The sequence below is a fragment of the Ochotona princeps genome, chromosome 20 (genome assembly GCF_030435755.1).
Source record: "Ochotona princeps isolate mOchPri1 chromosome 20, mOchPri1.hap1, whole genome shotgun sequence".
Lineage (NCBI taxonomy): Eukaryota > Metazoa > Chordata > Mammalia > Lagomorpha > Ochotonidae > Ochotona > Ochotona princeps.
In genome coordinates this window covers 18,668,472-18,686,640 of record NC_080851.1, presented here as the reverse complement: position 1 = coordinate 18,686,640, position 18,169 = coordinate 18,668,472, and the positions used below count along the sequence as shown (strand labels likewise).

At 39.5% G+C, this 18,169-nt stretch overlaps 1 protein-coding gene across 2 annotated transcripts in view; it reads left to right on the top strand.

Annotated features, from left to right (window-relative positions):
• Positions 1-18,169, top strand: part of CDK13 (cyclin dependent kinase 13) — an 89,875-nt gene that overhangs the window by 65,149 nt on the left and 6,557 nt on the right. For both annotated transcript variants that reach the window (XM_036493718.2, XM_036493717.2), the window contains exons 8-11: positions 363-464; positions 560-637; positions 13,373-13,489; positions 13,984-14,115. In XM_036493718.2, coding sequence (XP_036349611.2) covers positions 363-464; positions 560-637; positions 13,373-13,489; positions 13,984-14,115 — 429 coding nt within the window. The remainder of the gene's footprint in view (positions 1-362; positions 465-559; positions 638-13,372; positions 13,490-13,983; positions 14,116-18,169) is intronic.

The window sequence follows — 18,169 nt, the reverse complement described above, 5'->3', positions numbered from 1 at the left end:
TTGTTACTTATTAATAATTCGCCCGATTTGGTCGAATTTGGTTTTAAATCAGTTGTTTTTTAAGTCTTCATGGGAAGGATAAACACTGCTTAGCACTTAAGTTGTAGTGATTTGTTTTGACCAAATTACAGTTAACACCACCTGTTTATTTTCTTATACTAATAGAATCTTGCAGTTAGTTTTGTGAGCCAGCTATGTTTTATGATCCCATAGATGCCTTGAAATGTCTAATTTAGTAGGCAAGTGAAAGTGGTTTTAATTAGGCATGTAGTTATTTCGATGAACCAAAATACTATTTTCCTAGGATATGTTCTCATTCCAGAAATACTAACTCTAAAAGAATGCTCTCTGTGTTTTTTTAGTCGGCCATATACTAACAAGGTCATCACTTTATGGTACCGTCCACCTGAACTACTGTTGGGAGAAGAACGATACACACCAGCTATTGATGTATGGAGCTGTGGGTAAGATAGGCTCATTAACTAGCCAAGTTTACTGGAAACTTTTGTGGTGAATTTAAGTCAGATAACTTGGTAATATTGGATATTTTCTCCATTAGATGTATCCTTGGTGAACTCTTCACTAAAAAACCTATATTCCAAGCAAATCAAGAACTTGCACAGCTAGAATTAATTAGGTAAGTGGCTGATTACAGTATTTGTGGAGATGGGAGGATGTCACACTCCATAGCTAAATTTAAAATCTTTCAAGCTTATCTTTTCAGGAGGAAAACAGCATGGTTCTCTTGAAGGCTAATGCTGCTTGTTGGAGGAATAGCTGGGATGTAGGTAGTTTACACTTGTTCCGGTAAAATTAAGGATCTTAAGACCCGTGTGTATGAGAGAGAGACAGAGAGACAGAGAGACAGAGAGAGAGAGAGAGAGATTAAAGGACTTGTGGCTTGAAAGATAATATTGGGAAGGAAACTGAATAGGAGGTAGGGGAGAATGGAAGGTTGATAATTTTGTCAAATGCATGGCAGAAACAGTGTTTTAGAATATTTAAATAAGTACTCTGTTCTGTAAAAATGTTTATAATGTTTGTATATGTGTGTACACAAACCAAATGTATATCTACACTTGCCAGTATACATCTTCATTATTTGGAGGCAATCCAAGGACCTGACTCATATGTATCATCTTTCTCTTCATCTTACCTTTTTAAATAAATTTTTTATTTGAACAAAAGTGCTTGTGTTTCATATATATAATAATATAAATTTGCAACTTCTGAGATTTCCATGAAAGTTTCAAACTGTGGATGGAATCTTTTAGGGAGGATCATGGTATGAGGTACAGTTTTTGCAGAATTTTCTCAAATAACATGAACATAAAAGCAGTAACTAATAGAGAAGGGCCTTAGCATCATATCATAAATTTGAAACATACTGTTAAGAAAAGAAAATTCTGTATTCTCTTTTTATGGGGGATAATTAGAATGTAGCCAAAATTCTCAAAAGCAACTCTTGCTTCCCTAGACTTATTATTGATGTCGGTAGCTGGCTATGAGTTTTCTACCCTGAGGACAACTTGGCTACAATCAGAAATACCCAAGCCCAGAAACTAGCACTGCTTCAGCTGAGCCAAAATACTTCACCCTAAGTTGGAAACATGCTACCATTTATGTCCTACCTTGGGAGAGGGACAAAGGTAGAAAATTTTTGATAAATAAGGAAAAGGGAATGTCTTAGTCCATTTCTGTTGCTACAACTGAAGCCCCAGACTGGGCATTAACCAAATTTATTTGGCTCTCACCTGAAGGCTAAGAAGTTCAAGACTGGGCTGATATATCTAGTACACTCCTTTTTTGCTGCTTGGAGACTGCCTTTCAAGGAGTCCCAAGACAGTGCCAGGACTGACAAAGCCAGAAGGAGCTTGCTTTTAAGAAAACAAGAGTGATGCTCTTAACAAATTCATTTATTCATTCATGAAGGCAGGACCCTCCTGTCTCACCCACATCCTCTATTAACTTAAGGAATGAATTTCCAACACATGAAATTTGGGTGATTCATTCAGACCTTTATGCAGATGGAGGGCATTCACCAGAAACAGAAAACTCAGGTAACCTTTTTTACTGAATGACAGATAAGCAAGTGAGAATTGTGAGGAACTTGATATTCATGAAAATAAGGAATTAAACCTTTCAGTGCTAAGTGGACATTTACAAAGTTAGTTTGATTCTGGAAAACAAAACAGAGTTAAGTTCCAAAGCATTGGAATGGTATGGATCTTGAAACAGAATAAAATTAGAAATGAACATAAAATGGAAGTAATGGGTACCTGAATATTTTAAATGTGAAAGGTATTCAGAAAAGTTACGCAAAACACTACATGGATTTTGAAAACTTATTACACCAAAATAAATTCATCTTTAATTCATTTTTTCTGTGAAATTTTGAAAGTCTATGTGCTGGTGGTCCCAAAAGACTATTATGGAGCAAAAAATCCTGTTACCTAATGATGAGATAGTTGTTACCTAATGATGAGATAGTTGTTGGTAGCTGTTGTGATGTCACAGTACGAGCAGTCAGTAACTATGTATTTGTAGAGATGCTGGTATCAGCAAAGCTGTGCTGCCAGTCACATCTGATTATGTGCAGTACATAATACTTAGTAATGAAGTACTATGTTTGCAATGTATTGTTACAAGAGTACTATCTATTTCAAAAAATTTACTGTAGAACAGTATGATGCTACTAATGATATCTAGTTTTTCATTTTAAAAAAATTTATTTGAGTAAAATAGAACTCATTCCAAAAATGCAAGGGTGTTCCAGTTTTAGGAACTCTGTTTTTCCTGCATCACTCCATTTAATGAGTTTATTTTGACAAGTGTTTTGTAGGCATTTCCTGGAACTGTACATTCTTAACTGTATGTGGAGAGATATTTCCTTAATGTAACTAATGTATGTCACACTAACCACCCTCATATTTAGTGTGGAAACACTAGAAGTGAAGATTAAAAAATGGAAAATATTGTCTTCTGGTATTATTGTTTTAACAGTGCTTTAGAAGCATTGACCAGTTAACTGGTATTGTTAGGAAAGTGAGCCAGTAAGAGTTACATAATAGAAGGATAAAAGCAGTATTATCAGAATTACCATAGAATGGCACTGCATATATTTATATATGGAACATACAAGGGAATAATGGGAAACACTTTAAAGTAAAAAGTTTAGTAAGATAAGAGAAAAAGGCTGAAGTTGTGGTATTGTGGGTTAAACCATGGCATGCAGCACTGGCACCTGTTGGTGCCATACAAGTGCCTGTTGGAGATGAGGCTGCTCTGCTTCTCATCCAGCTACCTGCTACATCTCTTGGGAAAGCTGCGGAGGATGGCCTGGATTCTTGTACCCCTATACTCACGTGGGAGATCAGGAAGAAGCTCCTAATTTTGGCACACACAGGTTGTTGCAACCTTTTGGAAGGTGTACCAGCAGATGGAAGAGCCTCCTCATTCTGTAACTTTGCCTTTCAAGTACATGAAATCTTAGGAAAAAAAAATATTCATGAGCGCTATACATGTATATGCTAAAAGGAAAAGCTTTTAAAAATTGGTGCCAGCGACCAGCAGTTTGGTGAAGTGGGCGAAGCCACTGCCCTTGACACTGGCATCCCATATACGTGCTGATTCATGTCCCATCTGCTCCACTCGCAATTCAACTCCCTGCTAACGGCAAGGAAATGCAGTGAAAGATAACGCTAATGTTTGGATCTCTCCTATCCACACAGGAGACGTGGAACGAAGTTTTGGCTGTTGTGGCAGGGGCTGGTAAATAGAAGAGATCTCTGCCTCCTCTCTCTTCCTAACCCTGACTTTTAAATGCATACATCTTCAAAAAACAAACAAAAACAAAAAAACAAGATGCCACTGATGAGCTGGAAAACAACAGAGGAGAGAAAAATGTCTTTAATAAAGCCATTATTACATATACTGCAGGAATATGGAAAATTATAATGTCCCAATTAAATATGAGTTGATTTGAAAAGGTGCTGGAGAGGAAAAACTTATTTTGGGCCAGGAATCCTTAACTTTTTTGTTTTTTTAAGATAGCGATTCATCCTGTATTTATACACACTCACACATATAAGATTTGTTTTCTTTTTGCTAGAAAGTCAGATTTTACAGAGAGGAAAGACAGAAAGATCTTCCATCTGCGGTTCACTCCCCACATGGCCCCAGCAGCCAGAGCTGAGCAGATCTGAAGCCAGGAGCCAGGAGTTTCTTCTGGATCTCACACATGGGTGCAGGGTCCCAAGGCATTGGGCCGTCCTCACTGCTTTCCCAGGCCACAAGCAGGAATTGGAAGGGAAGTGGAGCAGCTCGGATAAGAGCTGGTGCCCACATGGGATCCTGATGCATGCGAGAAGAGGACTTTTAGGCGACCTTGCTGGGCCCTCATCAGTATATTCTTTATAGGAACTTCAGAAGACTGGTTTTGAAACTTGGCCGGTAGCTTTGTTTATTTGAAGGGTAAATATGAAATGAATAGGAATGTTCTTTGAAAGAAGCAAAATTTGGCATATCAGAACTAAAAGCATTGCATTACAAACTACATAGATCAATTAAATTATGGGAAATTTAAAAGAAAGTGAGTTATAATGGGCTCGTATAATGCAGAAGATATGTCAAATCAGATGGAATACTTGAGACAGTGTGATTACTGGGTGTGCACTGAGCAGAAGGCATTAAGGACACAAGGAGAGCTGGATGGAGGACAGAGGTCCCATTTTCTACTTTCTAGTTCAGAGAGACAAATTGATAGGAATACCAATCAGTAAAAAATATATCGGGTGATAGTAGGTGTGAAGAGAGGAAGGAGTACGTATGTATGTAGTCAGGGATGTTGTTTCCTACAAGGTGACATTTGAACAAACGTAGAAAGTGAAGAAATGGCAAGTAGTAGAGACCCTGAGGTGTGGTTGCACTCAGTGTATGAGTACATGAAGTCACTTGGCATGACTGCTAAGTGCATCTGCTTGATAGCAGACTGCAAGTTACTGAAAGGCTGTATAGATTAGGTGATGCACACAGAAAAACTGCATGAAAGAGCAGTTTTAAAGAAGTCTATGTTTAGTTTGATCCCACTTAATAAAACATAAATTGGGCCCAGCGGTGTGTCCTAGCAGCTAAAGTCCTCGCCTTGAAAGCCCCGGGATCCCATATGGGCGCTGGTTCTAATCCCGGCAGCTCCACTTCCCATCCAGCTCCCTGCTTGTGGCCTGGGAAAGCAGGAGAGGACGGCCCAATGCATTGGGACACTGCACCCGTGTGGGAGACCCGGAAGAGGTTCCAGGTTCCCGGCTTTGGATCTGCGCGCGTCGGCCTGTTGCGGCTCACTTGGGGAGTGAAACATCGGACGGAAGATCTTCCTCTCTGTCTCTCCTCCTCTGTGTATATCTGGCTGTAATAAAATGAATAGATCTTAAAAAAAAAAAAACATACATTAAAAAAAGCCCTCAAAGGAAAGTAAGATTTTATCTCTGTCTATTTCTGTATGATTTTGTTTTTTAAATATACCAAAATGGGACCAGTGCCATGGCATTGGAGGCTAAGTTTCTGCCTTTGGTGCTGGCATCCCCTGTGGGTGCTAGTTCCAGTCCTGTCTGCTGTGTTTCTGATCCAGCTCCCTGCTATGGCCTGGGAAAGCAGTGGAGGATGGCTCAAGTGCTTGGACCCCTGCTTCGACTTGTTGGAGCTGGATGAATCTTGTGGCTTTCGATCAGCTCAGCTCTGGCTGTTGTGGCCATTTGAGGAGTGAACCAGCGGATGGAAGACCTTTTTGTCTCTTGTGTAACTCTGCTTTTCAAATTTAAAAAAAAATTTTTTTTAAAGATTACAAACATTTACATTATACCAAGAGAAAGTTGAGAATTTTTGAGTATAATGAGGCAGCAGAGTGTATTAAACAGGGTATGGACTTTGAAATCTTACAGCTTTGAGTTCCAATGGCAACCTGGCTACTACTTCCTCTTGTGACTTAGGGTTAGTTTGTAATATGCTGAATTTTGTTTCTTCACAAGTATAAAGCAGTAGTAGTAATGTATTTGAAGTTTAAAGAATTAAACAAATAGCAATCTAATACATACTTTCTCAGCGTTTATTTTTGTCAGTGCTGGGTTATTTCCCCAATCTGAATATTGAGAAATGATGAGATCTAGGCTCAGTATTGTAGAAATACATGTGAAGATCATGAGTGCGAATACCAATCTGAAATTTTCTTGAAGACCTTTAAGTACAAGTTTAAGAACTTGTTTTGTAATTACTATGTTCCACAAATTATTTTAGGTAGTTGGCAAAAGTTTTGCAGCAGAAATGCATAGGTTAAAAAGTGATGGGAAGGGCTTGGCGGCATGGCCTAGTGGCTAAGGTCCTCGCCTTGATCCCATATGGCCGCTGGTTCTAATCCCGGCAGCTCCACTTCCTCTCTGTCTCTCCTCCTCTCAGTGTATCTGACTTTGTAATAAAAATAAAATAAATCTTTAAAAAAAAAAAAAGTGATGGGAAAATGGAAAATATAGGTAGGGGGAAAGTGGGATAAAGGAAGCAACAGTACTGTTTGTGCTCAAGGCATGTATTCCGTGAGGTGTGCTCCCAACCCTTGTAGCAACTCGTTCAGGGAGCATTTATATCATACATTGTATGTTGCATATGAAATAAAAGTTTTTTAAAAACATTTCATGTATCTTATGGATATGACTTTTTCCCCTAATACTTATTATTGGAAAAGCAGATCAGATTTTATGGAGACAGAGAGTAAGATCTTCCATCCATTGGTTCACTCCCCAAATGGCCACAATGGCCAGAGGTGAGCTGATCCAAAGCTAGGAGCCAGGAGTTTCTTGGGTATGGGGGCCCAAGGATGTGGGCCATCCTCCACTGCTTTCGAAGGCCATAAACAGGGAGCTAAATGGGAATTGTAGCAGCAGGATATGAACCAGCATCCATATGGAATTCCAGTACTTGCGGGGAGAGTGTTAGCCAATTGAGCCATCACACCAGACCCTATAGATAACAATTCTAGGATAATCATACTGCCTTCATTCATCTCCTTCCTTCTTTTCTTCCCTGTTTTCAATTTTTGTAATAACAGGATTTGAATTTACTTAATAATCACAGGGGTAATGAGGCAGTAACCATAATGTTCACCAAGTAAAAAGTAGGAAGACCACCATTCCACAACAGTATAAACAAGGATTAAAATCAATACTGGAATCGTAAGTTGTCAGTTTTTTGTACTTTAAAAAAATTTTTTTTTGTATTCTGCATTAACTACCACATATCAGGGAACACGTGATATTTGTTTTGGGACTGGCTGAACGAAATAAAGAGTATTATAATTACTGAAGAAATTAATTAGAACTGAAGGATCCTGCTTCTGTGACCTCCTCCCTGTGCCCCCCATCCCACCCTGTGCCACGTACATACAAAACCTCAATTCTAGATGGTCACGCAGTTGAAGGTTTTAAAACTTCGAAGGAATAAGGCCCAGTGCAGTGGCTCAATGGCTGAATCCTAGCCTTGCAAGAGTGAGGGTCCTGTATGGGTGCCATGTCATATGCCAGCTACCCCACTTCCCATCCAGCTTCCTGCTGGTGGCCTGGGAAAGCAGTAGAGGACGGCCCAAAGCCTTGGGACCCTGTACTGGCGTGGAAGACCCAGAAGAGGTTCCTTACCTCTTACTCTGGCTTTGGATTGTTTCAGCCCCCGGCCATTGTGGGATTTGAGGAGTAAACCAGTATAAATTTCCGTAAATCTCATTTGCGTTTCCTGTAAAAATAAATAAATCTTTAAAAAATATTTTTGTTGTTTCTGAAGGAATAGGCTTCAGTTTCAGAATGGGGGGAAGGAAAACTGCCTACATTCTTAAAAAAACGAAGCATGTATACTTTTGTAAGCCAGTAGCATAAAAACTGTGTGTCTTGTGCTACTTAGTATTTTTTGTCTTAGAACTTCTTTGCACACTAAAATTACTGAAGATTGCAAGAGCTTTGTGTTCTTTTTATTATTATTAGTATTATTGATTACATTGCATTGTGTGACACAGTTTGATAGGCTCTGGGATTCCCCCAATCCCTCCCTGTGCCCTCCCCCCATGGTGGATTCCTCCACCTTGTTGTAAGTATTATAGTTCAAGAGCTTTGTGTTCTTGTTAGTTGTATCTACTGATATTTACCATATTTTCTTTGGGAAATATTATGCCATTGAATTGAACAGATCATCTACTTCATTGTAAACTACATGTTACTAGCACTAGTCTCACGGAAAAGTTGCTTCTTCTTTTTTTTTTTTTTTTGAGATTGATTTATTTGGAAGACAGAGAGAAAGATATCCATCTGTTAATTGATGCCCCATGATGTCCACATTGGCTGGAGCTGGGCAGGGCTGAAGCCAAGAGCCAGAGCTTTCTCTGGGCGAGGCGTGGGGCAGGGGCCTGAGGATTTGGGACATCTGCTGCTGTTTTCCCAGTCACATTAATAAGAAATTTGATCAGGAGGAGCAACTGTTACTCAAGCAGATGGGATGTAGCACCTCACTGCCGCCCCCAAAAAGTGTCTTCAGGTGCTGTTAAGCTTGCCATGATATATATCAGTTTTCTAGTATTTGGACTTCCTGATAAAGCTATTATTGTGTAATTAATGATAAATACTCCTGTTGTCTTTGTTGGCATGACAAACTAACTTTATTCTCATTTGAAAAAAATGGCAGGTACCAAAGTCTAATGGCCATGCGTTGTTACTCTTCCAAATGGAAATGGTGACTTGTTATTTAAAAAAGCACCTTCAGCTTGCAACTCTCCTCACCAGAGCTGCCACGTTTATCACAAAATATTACAGATATACAATAGATTTTAATAGCAACTTTTACGTCTAGAAACAAGTAAAAGAATATGTTTAAAAGTTCTTGGAAAATGGAAATAAAGCATATTTTATTTAGGTGCAAGAAAAACTTTAAATCCATGCAGTAGTTGTTTCCTAATGTGTATTTTCCATAAAAGAGAAGACCCTGCATACTGTTGTTAAGTGATACGGATTCTTCCCAGGTTTCATGCAGTGAACTTACTGCTAATTTAATGCCACTGACTTGAATCATGCTAAGTATATGTTTTCATCACTGGTTTTGTACCATTAATGCATATTAAAACATCAAAAAAGTGAAAATAGGGCCAGTGTGGCAGCCTAGTAGCTAAAGCCCTCACCTTGCATGCTCTAGAATCCCCATATGAGCACCAGTTCGTTTTTTGGTAGCTGCTGCTCCCTGCTTGTGGCCTGGAAAGTAGTCAAGGACAGCCCAAAGACTTGGGACACTGCACCCGCATGGGAGACCCGGAAGAGGCGCCTGGCTCCTGTCCTTGGATTGTCTCAGCTCTGGCCATTGTGGCCACTTGGGGAGTGAACCAACAGATGGAAGAGCTTTCTGTCTTTCCTTCTATGTATAAAAATCAATGAATGTTAGAAAAAATGATGTTTTTAAAAAGTGAAACTGGTGTCTTAGAGATAAATTCCGGACACCTGAAAGGTCTTAGGAGATGTCTCTGGGGGTTTGAGCCTCATCTTTGAGAAGTGCTGTTTACCAATTACATCTATGAATATTAACCAAAAAATTTAACAATCAAAAATAGAGCATTACTCTGTAGTAATAATACCTTTATTAGGCCCAGGTGATATTCTTCCTTTTTTTTAAAAAAAAATTTGTTTTATTGGAAAGGCAAGCCAATCTACAGAGGGAAGGAGAGACAGAAAGATCTTCCGTTCACTGGTTCACTCCCCAAGTGACTGCAACAGTCAGAGCTGAGCCAATCCAAAGCCAGGGTCCAGGGGTTTATTTCGGTCTCGCATGCAGGTGGCAGGGTCATGAGGACTCTCCACTGCTTTCCCAGATCGTAAGCCAGGAGCTGGGTAACAAACAGGAGCCCATAGGGGATGCCAGTGGCACAAGGCAGTGGATTAGTTGAGCCATCATATTGGCCCCTAATTACACAAGTTTTAATAAAACCACAACCACATTAATAGTTGACAGCATTTTAGTGTCTGATAACAACTCAATATTGGGCAGCATCCAATTTAAAAATATGAATATAGTTCTCATTCACCACCAAAAGTACTTTATTTTAGTTCTTCCAAGAACTTTGAGGTATTAGATTTGGTTTGAATTGGAGGAAATAAAGGCCAACCTGAACTATGAAAGGAAATAGTTTTCATTTGGTGAGAGCTGTAATCTGTGCACACACACTCACCAAACTCCCTGTGGGGACTCGTTCAGGTTTGTAGCAAGAGTCTACTATGCCAAACAAACCCTTGGTTGCCGTCATTGCCTTTCCTTTCCCTCTCTGGCTTTCCCTTCACGTTCCCTCTTTGTCTTCTGCCTTTTTCTGTGACTTTGGTTCCTTCATATTGAGGACTGTCCATGCTCATCCGGAAAAGCCATTTGGTTTCTCTTGGTTTCATCTGTCACTGCAGATTCCATTTTCTCTTGTTGATGTTTGGGCCCCACCACAGTTGCTATCTCTAATATCTGTCATTAGAACATCACCGTCTAATCTGAGGATACTTTTAAGCTGGCTGAATTCCTTTGGAGCATTCTGTTTTTCTCTTTTCAGCATGCAGTTCCCTTTTCCACTTACTCTGTGTAAAACCATGTTTTGCCCTGTTGGACTGCACACCTGCATGCCATGAGCCACCACGAGCCACCCATGCTGGCTGAAAGCTGTATTCTAATTAGAATATAAGGTTGTTCATATTTCAGAAAGCCTATTAATATAATTAGTTTTATCAGTAGCTCAGGAGAGAAAATGCAGATGATAGTTACCATTTTTAAAAGTGAAATTCAAGGCATCTTTATAAACATTAAAATCTTAAAAATTACAATTCATGATAAAAGAAATAAATGCGTGTGTGCTTACTCTATGGCCATACTACCCTGAACACGCCCGAACTCATCTGAAAGCTTTCTGAAAGAAAGTATGCGTGAATTTATGTCTGTGTCTGTGAATGTTTTATGTATTTCTCAAACCAAAAATCATCCTTTCCAGAAAGACAATAAAAGTACTTATTAAAAGTAGAAATGAAAAGTTACCTGATATAGCATATCATCATTTTTAACGATGAACAAATAATTGGAAGGGAAGATGAAAAAAAGAATTTGTCCTATTTTATTAAAAAAAAAAAAGCACAGTGTGCTATTGACATTGATTCACACAGGATTTCCCAGATGATGAACCACAGATATTTGATGATTTAGCAAACAACTGAGCGTATGATTCTTTTCAAGATATTTTTAGTAAGAGCAGTGGGCTAGCTGGCTGGCCACCAGATTTCGAGAACATACTGTCAGGTCTGTTTGACTAGCATTAGTAAGTTTTTCTGCCTTCATGTCAATTCCATTGTGAATGTGATATTAGATAACTCAGTTCTTTGTGGTTTTTACAAAGCATATTTACTATTTAAAACTGTGCTAAGGCTCCCAAACTCTATTTAATATGACAGATTAACGTTCAGTTTTAAAGCACTGAAGTAAAATTTTTTTTAAAAAAGAAGAGCTCATAAGCAGTATGATTTGACAAATATTCACACGGATAGGATTCATATGTAGGATTCCTAAGTTTGACCCGGTTATATTGTTAGCTAGAGTGCCTCTTAAAACTGTCTTGTGTGGCCCAGTTTATGCTTGCAGCAAATGCCTTCAAGTCCTAAATTCCATCTACTCTGATTGACTTAGTGTTCTTCCCATATGGATGAGATTTGCTACTCAGGTGCCTTTGCCTGTGTTCTGTCAGTTTTATATTTTTTCTAATTTCCTTTCCAGCTGGTCTGTGGCTTACTTATCCTTGGAATTACAATGAAAGTTCTTTACTCTCTTATGGACTTCAATTTTCTTGCATTTCATAATTGAAAATGCACTTCATTTCCTATATTCTAATGCACTTTATACTCCTATTTTAATGTACATTGTTTACCGAGGACTATTTATATTCATGTGGTAACTTGCAGAAGCATATGAAAACAAGAGTGGCATTTCTTAAGTATGTTTAGTGAGAGAAACATACATGTAAACAACAAAGCAGGATGAAATGTATCAGAACATCTGAAGAGTGACCATTTTGATGCATTTAAGCATCAGGAAGACCTTGGGGAATCTGTTACTTTGGGTCTGAACCTTCCGAAATGAAGAGGATTTATTACAATTTGGCAGAATCCAGGAAGAGAGATGTGAAGCAATGTTTGGGGAGAAGTGCCTTGGGACATGAGAATAGGAAGGCAGTGTGGGCCAAATCATGGAAGGCCGTGCTACCTGACCTCGGTTTTCTCTACTAAGGAAAGAAGAGGTTGTAAAAATTGGGTTTTAAAGCAAAAGAGGCTGAAAGCGTACAAGAATAAGACTTATTTTTTTTTTAATGTACAAATATTCTAAACTACATTTTGCAACTGCATTGTAGTGGCGTGGCATTTCACATTTTCTAAATCTGAAATGTAGTCTCATGCGTTTTCATTATTTGCTAAGGTAGATACTTTTTCTTGGAGAAAAACAGAGCTAGAGAGATGGAGGGAAAGACAGAGGTTGACCATCTGCCAGTCCATTCCCAAAGTGGCTGCACTGGCCAGAATTGGGCAGTTTCAAAGCGGGGAGCTAGGAGTCTCTTCCAGGTCTCCGCATGGTGGCAGGAGCCCGAACCCTCAGCTTTGTAATGTCTGGCAGTGTAGTAATCGCTTGTTTATAAGCATTGTTATGAATTTTAATTTATGTGCATGTATAATATTTTTGCTTTCAGTAAGTAGCTTTTTATTTTAGCTGTGCAGACCAACTGATCATTTTACAGATAGCGTACTTGAGATTTGGGATAGTTAAACATTTTAAACCAAATTTTCACCTACAAATTACTAATTCAGGTTTTAGATGTTTACCAACAGAAGTTATCTGTTTGTTCATAGCATTTATTGTGTGAATTATCATCACAAGATTTACTAAAATAATGCTGGTATTGAAGATATAAGCAAAGGTAAAAAGCTTAAGTTTCTAAATTCCTGAAAGCAGTGGCCTCTCTTAACCGAATAGCTTGAATATTTTGAGACTGTTTAGTCTTCTGAGTCTTCCTTTTGGTTTCATTCAATGAATGAGAATGTGAAGGTCCTCTTTAAGAACTCTTAAGAGCTAGATCGTTTTGATTGTTAGAAATATCCACTGAAGACACATTTGTTACTTAAAGGTAACAATTATCTTGGGATAATTAACATTTAATGAAGCTTTTTACACAGAAGTTGAGGTTTTGATGCAATGCATATTTAAAAGTGAGTTGATGTTTTGTAGAATAGTTGTATGTTTCACTTTTCTGTGTAGTTTACAGAACTGTACTTCTTTTTTGTGTGCTATTTAGCCGTATATGTGGGAGCCCATGTCCTGCTGTGTGGCCTGATGTAATCAAACTACCATATTTCAACACCATGAAACCAAAGAAGCAGTATCGTCGAAAGTTAAGAGAAGAATTTGTTTTGTAAGAAGGGGATACCTAACCATTCATATTGCATTGAATGCTTTTAAAAACAGTTACTTGTGAATTCTGATTGGTAGATACTCAATTCTGTTGTGAGCTGAGGGAGACCTATCACAATTCTTCTAGGCCATTTAATTTTAAGTTTCCCTTTGCTATATGAGAAATACCATTTGACTGTCATTATGTGGTGTTTTGTTATTGATTTGGTAGTTGAAAGATGTATTATTTTAAGTTTGTTCAAGCAGCTTTTGAGTTAAATTGTAGTTCTAAAAAGTCTCACAATGGCAATTGCGCATAAGGTAATAAAGTACACTATTTCCTAATAATTACTAAATTTGTAAAAATTTGCTGCAACAAAATGTTATACAATGTTAATATTTAAATAATTCTATTTTTACTTAAGATTCAATCCAAAATAATTTTGAAATAAGCTGCTAAAGAAGGATTAGATTTTCTCCAGAACGTCTTTGACTCTGGTAATCTTCTCATGCTAGTATTCCTGCAGCTGCACTAGACTTGTTTGATTACATGCTCGCCTTGGATCCTAGCAAGCGCTGTACTGCTGAGCAGGCCCTGCAGTGTGAATTCCTACGAGATGTGGAACCTTCAAAAATGCCTCCACCAGAGTAAGTGACTGCTTTAAGTACTAGCTTTTACATATGCAGAATCTAGATAGTTTTAATAGCATCCATATATAAAAGTCAGAAGATACTCCGCATCTGGACAAGTCAATAAAAGATACTCGCAGCTGGGAAAGACAGCATTGCTACATGGCCTGTGTATCTGTAGTGGGGCTGCTTGGTTAATGTGGACTCAGTTACAGGACTAGCAAAGTCAGCCTTTCTGTAGCTATTTTAAGGTTAATTGATCTTTAGATTTTATTGACTTCAACTCTGAGAACATATTACTCCTGCTTTTTTTTTTTAATAATTTCTGGTTCTACTTCTACCAATTCATTTCTACAGTTAAGATTTTGAGTGTTACGCTAGACATTTCTCATTATTTGCATTACTGTTTATAATGCTATATGGAAGGTGATGATTGTTACAGTCACAGGGGAAGAAATCAGGCTCAGAGAGGTTAAGAAACTTATCCAAGAATAAAAATCTAGTGCAATTTTGAGCCAGCTGTCAAATTCTAGTCCAAATAAGTGAGATTGTGAGAATGCTCCATACTATATAATAGAAAAATCCTTATTATTAAATAAAAGAATATGGGCATCAGAAGCCTGTGTTTAGTGAATTATTCTCTGATAGAATTCATTGAGTTTGGGTGTCAGAATTGCTGTGTTCCTGAGCCGTCAGCCTCTCATGGCTCTTGTTCTTTCCCAGAGTTGCTCAGGGAAGGGGAGAAAACAGTCCCTTTGGTGTTTTTTCTTGAAGATCTAGAAATCTTGTGTGTCCTGTTGTCAAATAAGTCATTAAATCAGAGTTGCTTTTTTTTTTTTTATCGGTAGACACCTGACTGCATTTTTCTGTTTGAAAACTGAACATGTTAGTGCTCACTGGAAAACATTTTGTAAACAAGTAATGAATTATAGACCTTATCTTACTAAGTATATTGCTAAAGCAGTAAGGTTAAGATTTTGGTGATACTGATTTACTAGCTAAATAAAAAATTTGTACAAATACTGTAGCATTGCATTTATTCTGTAATGTGGAAGAATAATTAAAATGATAAGTATTTGTGATAAGAAAGGTATGATTTTTCCCTTGGGATGTAGAGATATCCATGTAAAACTTTTTGATTGATTTTTAAAAAACAGTCAAATGAGGATAGGTTTTAAATAAATCACAGAACTCATTAATTGAGTTGTCTTGTGAAACTTGTCTGATATATTCAATGGGAATTTTTTAAAATAATTTTTACATAGTTGATTAGGGTATAAAGTGTCAAGGACTAGAAGAAAGTGGGTGAGACTATTGTTTCCACATTCTCTTTTTCCCTTCCTGTATCTGGGGGAAGAGAAGAGATAAGGAGAGAAGCCACACCCAGCCTCCTAACCATCCCAGAGTCCCTGATGTGGGGCATGCTGTGAGGGTCCTGCTGAAGTGGTTTTGATAGTTCAGCAGTTCTGAATTAATGCCGATCTTGCCATTCCAAGCACGGTGAACTCTCTCCAGAGTCCCGTGGCTGACCTAGTCCACGTTAGAGTCTGCCCAAACATTCACTGCTAATGTTTGACTGGGGTGGTTGGTTGATCGATTTGTTCTGTCCTCCGTCCTCTGTTGTGGTACTGAGTGTCTTCTGCAGGCTCCAGTGGACTGCCATATCCACCATGTGAACCTGGATATGCTGTCCGCTACTCCATCTAAGCCACTGAGGAGGCCTAGCTCTGACACATGCACTCCATGGTCAGACCATGGAACCTGCCATTTTCTCCTTGGTTGGAGTTCTGAGTCCAGTGGTTCAGTTGGGGGGATCCCAAAAGAAACCTCATCTGAGGTGATCTCAGACCTGATTCTTGTGTGTACTAGCTAGTACAGGGTCCAGCACAATATGTCACCCAAATCAGCATATACATACACACACTGGTACTTGCAATTGCTGGGTCATTTCTGCCTCCAGTCCTGTCTTCTACCTAAACCAATGGTTGTTGCAGCCCGGCCTGATCCTGCCCACCACAAACTCAGCCTTCACGTGAGCTAGTGGGAGCTGCAGCCTAGTCGGTGCGACCCACAATAACACCAACCAGGCCCACCCCCTGCCCTAGTTCCCGTGCTTGCCAGTATGTACAACAGACTGGTCCAGTCTGTCCCACATCCCATTCAGCTCTTATACATTTCAATGGACATTTAAGCCTAGTTAATCCTAACCAACCCCACTATCCAGCCCACACACGTGCTGGCGGTTGCCACTATCTGTCTAGTCATGGCTGCTCTTAGTCCTGGTTGTCATGTTTACCAGTAGGAGTGGCAACCCACGAGGGAGCTGTCTACTGTTTCCCTACTGGGCCTACTCCCACTCCTTGATCTTTCACTCTCCAGGAGGTTCTGCAGTTTAGCTTGACAGAATTTGCTGATGCTGCAGCAAAGCCCAACCAACCCATACCCATTCTGGCTAATGCATGTACTAGTAGGTACAGAGGCCCTGCCCTGTCTGGTCTGCCCCTCATCCCAGCTCTCAAGACTCACCATTTCAAGTGGTGGCCAAGCAGGGGAGCCCCATGCAGCTACCCTACCGGGTTCACCCCCTCCTCCCAAGGTCTCATGTGTGCTGGTTGGGTGCTACGGCCCAGTCTGGCACAGCCTGCTTCACCTCGGCATTTGCCAGTGTGTGCTGTAGCCTGGCCTATACTGCCCCACACCTAGTTCCAACTCACGCTGGTAGGGGTTGCAGCCTTGCCTAACTCAGCTTGCCCCCCAGTGCCGACCCTAATGTGAACTGGTTTGTATTGCGGTCCGACACAGCATGACCCACACACTGTTCTGGTTCTTGGATTTGACAGTGGGTGATATGAACTAGCCCATCCTGGCTTACCTCAGAGCCAAATGTATGCTAGTGGGTGCTGTAACCTGGCTTGGTTTAGGCTGTTTTCTGCCTTGGTACTTGCACTCACCTGCAGGGACTATGTCCTGACAGAGGAGTTCTCCAAGCTCCTCCATCAGAACCTCTCTCATTGGGAAAAATTGTAAAGCATAAAAAGATTATAAAGGTTATAAATGATTTAGATTGTTAAGTAGCTTCTAATTTCATTTTTTGATAGCTATGTAAGAAGGGTTAAATAATATTTTAAAAGATGTATGTATTGGAAAGGCAAATTACAGAGGAGATAGCAAGAAAAGGATTAAATAATTTGAAGGCAAAATATGATATCTGTCATGGAATATTACATGGTATGATTGGATTAAAACAGTTCTAACCTACTATCAAACATGAATGTGTTGTTGACAGTGTGACACTGTCCAAGCATTATCTGTGCTAACTATATTACCTGTACACCCTGCAGGAGGTAATATCACTCATTGCTTTTGTAAACATAAGGCACAGGTCAGGTTACTTACCTAAAGGAAAGCAAGTAAGTAGCTGAGCTAGTGTTTTTGAAACCTTGGGCCCGGCGGCGTGGCCTAGCGGCTAAAGTCCTTGCTTTGAAAGCCCCGGGATCCCATATGGGCGCCGGTTCTAATCCCGGCAGCTCCACTTCCCATCCAGCTCCCTGCTTGTGGCCTGGGAAAGCAGTTGAGGACGGCCCAATGCATTGGGACACTGCACCCGCGTGGGAGACCCGGAAGAGGTTCCAGGTTCCCGGCTTCGGATCGGCGCGCATCGGCCCGTTGCGGCTCACTTGGGGAGTGAATCACCGGACGGAAGATCTTCCTCTCTGTCTCTCCTCTGTATATATCTGGCTGTAATAAAAAAATGAATAAATCTTTAAAAAAAAAAAAAGAAACCTTTAAGAAAGAGCATAAAAGCTTGATTATCTGGAAAACACTCGTCTGCCATCTAAAAGAATAGTATTAGTAACTATTTCAGCTTTATCTAGAATGATGTTTATTTTTCCTAGAGATGAATGATGAGGTTGTTCATAAATTATTTCCTGCCTTCCCATTGTGGAAGGGACTGAGAAGGTCCTCTTGGTAGATTTATATGCTTTTGTTGTCAATGGGTCTTTCCCATGACCGTTGGTATCGAGAAGGTGAAATTGTTTGATTTACCCACTCTGTAGTACTGCAGTGTATG